This window comes from Aphelocoma coerulescens, chromosome 1A (genome assembly GCF_041296385.1).
Source record: "Aphelocoma coerulescens isolate FSJ_1873_10779 chromosome 1A, UR_Acoe_1.0, whole genome shotgun sequence".
NCBI lineage: Eukaryota > Metazoa > Chordata > Aves > Passeriformes > Corvidae > Aphelocoma > Aphelocoma coerulescens.
In genome coordinates, this window is record NC_091014.1 from 5042141 (window position 1) to 5052219 (window position 10079).

Here is a 10079-nt window from a genome sequence, read left to right on the forward strand (position 1 = left end):
TTCCTTGCAGCTTCTGCAGTTACTATCAGAGTGGCTTCGAAGGCCCTGTGCAGGAGGAGAACCTGGCTTTAGACCAAGAAACTCTGTGATTTAATTTTGTATGTTAGCTGAGCATGGTCAGTCTTATTCAAATTGTATTAGCTAATACTTCTTTCAAACTGTTTACCCTGTGTGCAAAGTTGTGTTTAAAGCCCTATTAGCTGATACATTTCCTAGTCTAGACTTGGGGAGGGTTGACTCCCTGAAGAACTCATAGCAGGACTTTGTTTCCTTGCAGGAGGTAGGAGAGAGAGGTGGGGAAAGAAGGGGCAATGATGTTTGAAACCATCCAAACGACTTCTGCTGTGCCAATATTTTGCTGTCTGTCCCTGTGCTCACTTTTATTATTGCTAAGAGTTTGTTAATTGAGAGGTGGCTCTCAAGTCATGAGGGTGATTTTACAAACCATGGAAGTATTGGCACCAAACGAATTCTTGGGCATTCAGCTTTGGGAGCCAGGGCTCTTTGTGGGAGCAGTGGAAGGAGGAAGACACAGAAGAGGCATCTGAGTTGGGGTGGTCAGTCTGGCAGGAGCCCCAGGAGCCACACAGTGAGACTTTCACTGAACCAGAAACACAACGTGAGCCAAAGAGAAAACTTCCTTGGTGGAAAATAACTGTGGGGTTTTGGATGTTCCCCACTAGCAGGAGAAGGAGGCTGGTTTTCATGCGTAGGTTGCTCCCAAGATGGTCTGATAGTAGGGCTTCCTTCCTTCTGCAAGTCACAGACAACATAAATTAGGACTCCTGCAGTTTGACTCACAGTCTAGCACCTTACTGACACTTACAAAGCCTTAGCTCCCACATTAGGTACCTGAAGCAATCACTGGGACATAAATGGTGTGAATGTCTTCAGCATTGCTGATGAAAAAATCATCTATCACCTTTTAGATTCCACTGCACTCTTTGATTTTCTTCTCCTGTTCACTCATTGTAGGTGTGATGCAGGATTGCCAAACTCATTGCTCTTGTTTCCTAAGTCTGTTTTTACTATAACTTGCCATATTTCTGATTTTGTGGTGCAAGTGGCTTATCTTGTGAGAAAAAGCACCATTATCTCAGCCAGACATTACATACTGTATAATTCCAAGCCTTTCTCAAATGATCGTTGGGTTATTGACTTGAAATTCAGACAGTGTCTCAAATCGTAGTGATACCGCCTTTGGAATATCATAAGAGTTGCAATAACATCTGAAGTTGAATGTAAAATTCCCATTGACAGTGGAGCTGGACATTCCTGGTTTTCAGGGTTTGATCCAATTTGATTCTTGTCATGGTTTCTCTACTGATGTCTCCATATTTTGCTTTCTTAAGCGATCCTTCTCCCTGGAATGTCTAACCTTTCTTTAAATCACCCTCTTCGTACGGTCCCGTCACAAATCAATTGCACTCCCACAGTTACCATTCAAATATAAATAAATTAGTTAAATGATTTACCAAAATGTGGTAGAACAAATAGACCTATCCTGTGTTTTGTTTGAGGTTGTGGTTGTTTTGGGGGGGGGGGGTTGTTCTGTTTTTTAAAACATCCTTTTCCTTCTCTTTATGTTTCTAACCTAGAGCCTTGTAGTAAGGGCTTTTTCTGGCTTGACTGTTAAATTGCATGCACATCAATAACACTGTGTATCAACAGTCATTAATAAACGTTGGGTTCTTTATGTATCCCCCTTCCTGAGCACAATTGTTCTATACAGTGTATTTACTAGAGCTACATCCTGTCTACTTCAGCTACTCGAGTAAGTAGCAATATTTTAACTGCTGAGTGTATAGTGTGCGTCATTTATTTGTCCTGACTAGATCCACTGCTGATTTCATAAACATTTGGGGAAAGAAATACCAAACTAGCAAATATTTGCAGAACCCCCTAATGTAGGATCTGAACAGGACGATATCGTCTCTCAGTTTGAAGATTAAAATCAGTCCTGTTCACAGCTGATTAACTTTCCTTTCTAATATTTCCCACAAATTGAGCTAATGCAATAAAACTTAACGAAACAAGGTTTAGTAAAGCCCCAGAGAATATTTATACGACAGTGAGGTACAGAGTGGCTCAGACTGTCCTGGCATTCACTTTGTAATGGCTCTGTGCTTTATCCTGTAAATGGATGGGTGCAGCACTGGCAACAGCCCTTGTTGAAACGGCCTCTTCAGTGACTCCAGGGCGATGTGAATTAGCTGCTCTGTATTTTCTTTCTCTCTAACCAGTGATGGATGGTTGCTTTCTCTCCCATCAGCTCTAACAATTCTCAATGTTGGTCCTACAGAGTCATCAGCAAAGTGGTGTCAGCTCCAGAGGCCAAACCTTCCACTCCCGCAGCGCGGCCCAAGACACCTCCGCCTGTGCCGTCACCGGTGCCAGCTCCCGTTCACGTCACCCCTCCTCCGGCTCCAGCTCCTCCTCTTCCACAGGCCACCATCTCACCAGTCCTGATCCCACCACCCTCCCCAGCTGTGTCAGCAGCTGGAGGCTCCAAAGCTCCCGTTCGGAGCGTAGTGACCGAGACCGTCAGTACTTACGTGGTAGGTAACACATGCCACTGCTGTGCTCTGTCACAGTGCCAGGGGCATTCCTCGCTGAAATTGATGAGCTCCTGGGTGACTCATCATCTCAAACTGATGGTTCCTGAATTCCTGATGTTGCTCTCTTTTAAGCTGCTGCTTGTCCAGCCCTTGTTTCCACCCACGTGTTTTGAGGGGTTAATAACTTATTTAAAACACTACAACTTGGACTGAATTTTTCATCAGTTCCCAGTTCCAAATTTAAGTTCCTTCTAACAAGTCCGACTATATCCCACATGATGTTTTCTGCTAACTGAGCTAGAGCACTTATTTTTGGAGGTAGAGGTTTTTTTATAGGTGCTTTGAAAAGTGCTGAATTGAAACCTCAAATGTCAAACTCACCATAGATTTTGCTGTCAGTCAGGTAAAGTACAAAACCCTCATACAACATCAAGAACTTGACTTAGCCCTCATTTGAAATGTGTAGAGTCCACTAATCTCTTTCCTGCTTTCCTCGACATACAGAAGTTGTAGACATTCATGCATCTCAGAAGTCTGTAGATTGTTCATTAGTCTACACTTCATTTGCGTGTTTGACACGTGCTCTGAACTTGGCCTCTGTCTGGCAGCATTCTTCATTCTTTTGGAAAAGTCTCTTGTGTAACATGGTGTAGGAACTCCATTCCCTAAAAGAATGTGGATATATGTCTGGGTAGGGCAAGGCTTGCTGTGCTGCTGAGAATTTCTGCTTTAGATGCAGTATGAAATGAAGTCCTGAGCATTCCTGATCATTGAAAAGCAGCACAAGGGTAGCAGTGTTGTTATCCTCCCTGTCCTGGCTAAATTCCAGCTTGATTGGTGACACCTTGCTTAGCTGCAGTTTAAAAATCTCACCATTTAAAACACCTAAAGCTTACTTTTATTACAGAGTTTGCCATGCTTGAATTGCAACTTGTGCATGATTTTTTTTTTTTTTTATGATTCTGTTTTAGTATTGATTTCTAATATAAATCTACCCTGCATTTCTAATGGAAAGGTGCTTCCCTGCTGGACTTAAACCACTGTATCATGTTACTGGTCTCTATTTAAACAGCTGCTACTTTTCACTCCCGAGTTAGTTACAGCACTGGACAACGTCACACAGGCTCTTCATATCCTTAAGGTGCAGGACACACAGCCTCACCTTTGGTATTTGGTATTTTGGTATTTGGTCACTATTATTATTGCCATTATTATTATTGTTATTATTATTATTATTGTTATTATTATTATTACTACTGTTATTTCTATTACTATAGTAGTGCCCTAAAGTTTCAAATTGAAGAGAGAAACATTTCTTAAATACTGTACTACAGCCCATTTTCTTCTGTCATTATGGAAAGAAATAATTTAGAGATTATGTTAGTTTTAAGAAGGAAAACCTAGAACTTCACCTACATACTTGCAGTGGTAACACTCTTAGCACCTTAATGGAGAATTCAGAGGATACGGAGGCTCCAGGTTATTTTTGCTTTTCACAGAACCACAGAATCACAGAATGGTTTGGGTTGGAAGGAAACTTAAAGACCATCTTGTTCTGTCCCCTGCCATGGGCAGGGATACCTTCCACTTAACCAGGTTGTTCCAAGCTCTGTCCAGCCTGGCCCTGAACACTTCCAGGAATGGGAAGTCCATAACCTCTCTCAACAACCTGTACAGTGTCTCACCACCCTTACTGTAAATATTTTTTTCCTAATATGTAGTCTAAACCTACTCACCTTCAACTTAAGACCATGCCCCCTTGTCCTATTTCTCCATGCCCTTATGAAAAGTGATGGTTTACAACATTATAATTGAAACCAAGGCTTTACTTCATTAGGACCCAGCTATGTGCACAGGCAGAGAGACACCTGATGTGAGGCATTTATAAATCAAAATGCTCAGAGAGAGGTTGGGGAAGAAGAAAATAATTAATAACTATTAGCCTCTTATATGAAGGAAATCCAGGACACAGAATCATGACATGATTTTCCTCAGATCACATGGGAAAGCTGTTCTAGAGATAAGAGTGGAGCCAGTGGGGCAGAGGTGCACAACTCCCTTCTGCAGGGGAGGAGAGGAGGGAGATTTTATAGTTCAAAAAAAAAGAGGATACGCATCTCCCTGTTGGATAGCATCTCAGTGCATGTGCTCTGCTCATTAGCTCTCAGTGGTTTGTACTAGCACAGCAGTCAGCAATCCCACTCCGTCCCTTCTTCCACGACCCTTGGCTCATTAAGGAATGAGAAGTTATGCAATATTTTTTATATATTTATTCAGCAGCCCAAGTTCTTGTTTAACAAACAGGCAGAGGTTTCTGTGATTATAGACCACCCTGCCCCTCTCCAGCCCCTGAGAGCCTGAGGCAGGCATTCTGCAGGGGAGAAAAAGAAAACTAAAAAAGAAAAAACAAGTTTGGAAAAGTTAGGGTGTCTATTTTCTGATGGGGCAACACCAGGCAGTGCTGCCTACACCTGGCAGGGCCAGTGCCCAAACCAGGCAGCACCAGAAATGGGGTGCCCATGCTGGGGAATGATGGAGGTGCAGTCAGGTGTTCAGGCAGGTTTTGGAGCCCTCGGTCCAACATCCCCCAGCACCCATTCTCTGCAGCACCCTGGCACAGCATCCCCTCCCTCCCCGGCAGGGTTATCCCACCAAAATGCCTCTGGACCTCTTCACTCTGATCCCAGACACTTCACCTGGGCAGCAGATGCTTCTCCAGCAACTTAAAATGACTTTGCAGATGTGAGATTAGATGGTAGATAGGAATGATTATTGCAATCAATCAGCTTGGAAATTGAGTTAATTTTATGACGGTGCCTACTCCGTATCTCTGTTGGGAAGGGGATTGTTCCCTGGTTAGTATTCCTGGGCCTTGTATTTTCTAGTTTTAAACTGCAGGAACATTCAGGGCTTTAAGAGGAATCAGGGAAGAGTGATGTGTTGGTTGCAGCTCTGGTACATTCCTATTGATTTTTCACGAAGTGCTGTTAAGATGTACAGACCACCGTGTAGTGGCTTTTTTTTTTTTAACTGAGAATGTTTGGGGCTTTTCATCTGCTACTTTTTAATATCATGTTTGTAAGCTGTACAGATAGCAAAAAGTTATTGCCTGAGATATGTGTAAATGCACAAAAGCTGGGAACAAAACAGTTTCTGGTTTTGAGATTCAATGATAATGTGCAAATCTTCATAAAGGAGTGATGGAGTCAGGGTAATGCCCCAGACATTTTGTACTTTGTATTGTTAATTGCACTCCTTTAGGTGGATTCTGTGACATTTTGCGTGTATGTTTTTAGCAAAGAGCTGTTCAAGAGCCACTGGAAATTTAAAAATACAAACAGTGGGTCAAGCAGGATATAAACATTAAAAAAATGCATATGATGAACCCGGTGAGCAGCTGCCCAGTACTGTAAGTGAGCTGCCTTTCTTGTTTCATTTACCCTTTAGTAAATTGTACTGTGGCATAAATGTCATAAGGGGAATGGAAAGTTACTCAGTAACAACTTTTTTTATATCCTGATCTTATCAGCTCGTTGGAGTTGAAGACTTTGGCTAATAAGTAATGCAGCAATATATACACACGGCTCTGTATATTATACATGCACATAAGAACTGTTATCTTATGCAGGAGGCTGCCGTGGCTCCTGCTTGCCATTAACAGGGTCGAATTTTAAAAGTATAGACAGAGAAGGAATTGTGTCCTTAAGCCCTGGTTCTGTGTGTGAATGCCCGTGCTGAGGTCGGGTGGTGTAACTGGCTTTACTGGTTTACAGGACAGTGCAGAAAAATACATGATTTTGTTGTCATGAGCAGTGTAGGAAAATCAATTAAGACGTAACACTGAGCTCTCATGATCAGAGAATTCACACATAACAACAGGGGCTGCTGAATGGCTTAGCCAGATAAGCAAGAAACCTTTTTTTTTTGTTGTTTATTTTAATGTCAATTTTCCTGCCTGCTTAGCCCTGAAAACCAGCTAACTTTGCTTTCCTTTGCACCAGATCCGAGACGAGTGGGGTAACCAGATCTGGATCTGTCCTGGCTGTAACAAGCCAGATGATGGCAGTCCAATGATAGGTTGTGACGACTGTGATGACTGGTATCACTGGTAAGTTCCTCTCATCCATCCTCCTCTGCCAGTGCCTGGCAGATTGGGGCTATATTATTAAAAAGCCTTTTTTTTCTAATAGTTTGTGACGTTGGGAATATTTAAATAGCTTTGCTGTGTCCAATTTAATAATCTGGAAGATATTTTTATCTCCTTTGCTCTGAAATTTGAAAAAGCAGATTTTAAGCTGTGAAGGAGAGTTACTTTTTAATTAATGGGCATTGGTGATAACGGTTGTTTTTGAAACTGCTGGGAAATATTGCTGATTCTGGTAATTTTGTGAGAACTACAGGATTATGAACACAGTGTATACAGATAGACAGTTCAAATTATGAAGCATTGTATGAACAGTAATATAAATGTCAGCTCTTATAAAAAGGTTGGGGGGAATTAATCACTTTTTAGGCATTTTTTTTAAAAGCCACATAAAATCATAAGGGATTGCAGATGTGTTAAAGAAACATTTGAAATTATTTTAAATCTAGTCTATTACACCTGAAAGTGCATTCATATTTTCTACTAAAATAACACTTTTTATCTGAGTATCCTTTTGATATTTCTCTTTTGTTTCAAAGCAAGAGTTTTTAGGTTTCGATTGTTTTTTAGGTTTCAATAGTTATATTCATTAAGATAGTGATAATTGCTATATTAATTTGAAGGCCAGATCCTGTCTCCCACTGGCAAGTAGCATTTTTAGGGGTAAGAAGCAGAAGCCACGTTACTCCACTGAGATGATGTGATATTTTCCTGTCCCTCGCAGGCCTTGCGTTGGGCTTACAGCTGCACCCCCAGAAGAGATGCAATGGTTCTGCTCCAAGTGTGCCAACAAAAGGAAGGATAAAAAACACAAGAAGAGGAAGCACAGGGCACACTGAAGACTTGGCAGGGGACTGAAGTCGTGCGGTCACCACGGCAGCTCCTGCCCCGACTCTGCTGCAGGAGGGACCCACCCTGCCCGTGTCCCCCTGCGGCTGCCGGGGTTGTGTCTGCAGAGACTCAGGGGCGAGGAGATGCTCTTGGTCAGGGGCTGTTGTGTTTCACGGACCATCCAAGCCCATGGCATTGGATTTTGGTACATTCTGATGCTGTTTCTTTCCCTTGCCAAGGGGAATTTGCACAGAGCGCTGTGAAGACTTCGGTGGTTCCTGGGACCACTCCCGCTCCTGTGGCTCGGCAGCAGCACGGATGAATGTTGTAAATACAGATATCTGTCCTATTCTTTCTCGATTTGTTATTAATCCCTCTTGAACCTTTGCAATAAGGTGCTGAGAGGAGGAGAAAATGTAAATTGCAGTAAGTTGTAAACTGAGACAACCTTCTGGAATGATTTCTGTAGTCTGGATACAGTTCAGCCTCGACTCTTGCTGAGCCAGATAATCATAATGTGGAAATAAAAAGTGGCTGGTAAATATTTTTGTGACGAGAATATATGAAGCTTTTTTCCTTGATTTTTAGTACTAACATAAAATAAACATGTTCAAGCTTTTGTGATATATCTTCTATTTTTTAAAAAAAAAGTTTCTATTGTGTCAATTGTTTTCCTCTGTGTGAATTTCTTTTGGTGGTCCTGTAATATATTTTATACTTTGATTTTTGGTTTGTGTTTTGTTTTTTTTTTTTTAAGTGTTTGTCAGCGTACCTTTTCATTGCTTGTACATTTCATCGGTGTGTAAAAACACTTCCCATTAAAAGATTTTCACACGTGTAAATACCTGATATTTATAAAGTAAATTTTTTTTTAATTATTTTTTAGGCCTTGAGGATTTTTGTTGTCATTTGCCCGTGAATACAAACCTAGCAGCTACCAAAAGCCCGTGTGACAAACGCCTGTCCTCATGGCTATGAGGGATTGGTGAGCTCTGCCCCAGCTGTGCGTGCACGAGGAGGTGGCCAGCACCGTAATTAGGCCTCAATTCAGATCCTTAAACATGTGGTAACTTCTTAAGAAGTGAGTAATCCTATTGCCTTCAAGGAGCCTGTTCCCACACTTGGTTATACATGTGCTTAAATGCCTTCTGAATTGGGAGCTTAGGCCAGGGGGGTTCTGCACTTCTAGTGGCAGCTACAGCGTGTTAATCTGTAGCTGGAATGGACTTTTCTCTCTTTTTTTTTCTTTTTTTTTTTTTAACAAGTGGTTGGTGAGTTTGCCAAAAGGATCGTGTTTAGGTAGAGGAGATGCAGGTGTGTTCCTCTGCTTTGTGTATCGCCTTGGAAAGACCAGTAAAGTGAATCCCAGTCGCATTCCCCGTTGAAAACGTGAGGGGAAAGTGCAGAGAAACTGAAATAAAAGTCAGTGTTAGATGTTGTAGTGCAATGGGTCTCAGAGCTAAGTAAGAATAAATCTTGAAAAAAATGTATGCCTTTTTTTTCTAATCAATTTAATCAATTTGAGACTGCATTGGTTAATTTGGGGATATTTGTATTTTGAACCAATGCAGTGAGAATGTCTGGGGTTGGAGAAATATGGTCCTTTAGCCTGTTGTGCAGATATTAAGAGTTATTTTTTAAACACATCCAAATTGATATTAATGAGAATGAATTAGTCATGTTTTAAAAAGTACCGGTCTAGTTAGGGAAATGAGGCTTTGCTGATAGAACTGTTAAATTGCAAATCAGTGGAGATATGGATGAAATTGGTTTATTAAAAGTGCAGTGTTACCTGCTTTGTTCAATGCCATCTCGTTTATATTCCGTCCCTGTTAATTACCAGTCAAGAAAGTTCTTGGGTTTGATTTTTTATTTTCTTTTGAATTGTTGGATGTTGCAATGCTGATTCTTGGTTTTTTCCATGTGTAATGTGCAGACATACGAAATACGCCGTCTTTGGTCATTTCTGGTTGCAATAATAAAGAAATTAGCTTTTGCTAAGTTGTTTATGCATTTCCTCCTCCTCTCCATGAATCAGAACTTCTCACATTTAATCAACTGAATTACTCAGGATGCCATGGGAGGGCTGAACTTGCCCCTTTCGATGGCTGTTCAGCTCTTTCTCTGCATGCTTGGCCTTGCTGCTGCTGGGTTGGTTTCTTACCCTGGCTTTTATGGTTTTATAAATGACCCTTGTGGCAATAAAACCAAAGCATCATTTTCAGGAGGCTTGTGGGGCTGAGGGGATTAGTAATGGGAGAAGGGGCCCTTCACCTCCGGGTCATCAGTTTGAAGCCAGGCTTGGTGCTGAGCCCGCCTCCCTTCCACTTATGCTGGTGTTTATCAGGAATCTGTGGCATAAATGAATTATCATTCCAGAAATAGTTATCCCTGAGCAGCCATGGGGCTTGGACCTTCTTTACAGCCCCTGGCCCCACCCAATGCTGAGCAAGCCCAGCTCCTTCCCCAGACCTTTGTAATTGCTGCTGTAACTTCACAGGTTAGGTTTCTTCTCCATAAACTTTGTGTATGAAAAGTTAGGGAGC

At 41.7% G+C, this 10079-nt stretch overlaps 1 protein-coding gene across 3 annotated transcripts in view; it reads left to right on the top strand.

Moving 5' to 3' along the window:
- TAF3 (TATA-box binding protein associated factor 3) overlaps nt 1-9516 on the top strand; it is a 114668-nt gene extending 105152 nt beyond the window's left edge. For 2 of the 3 annotated variants that reach the window (XM_069034629.1, XM_069034643.1), the window contains 3 exons: nt 2303-2558; nt 6560-6666; nt 7427-9516. In XM_069034629.1, the coding sequence (XP_068890730.1) occupies nt 2303-2558; nt 6560-6666; nt 7427-7541 (478 nt within the window). In that variant the 3' untranslated portion in view covers nt 7542-9516. The remainder of the gene's footprint in view (nt 1-2302; nt 2559-6559; nt 6667-7426) is intronic. The other variant, XR_011156149.1, reaches the window with a different exon arrangement.
- Nucleotides 9517-10079: the final 563 nt, after the last annotated feature.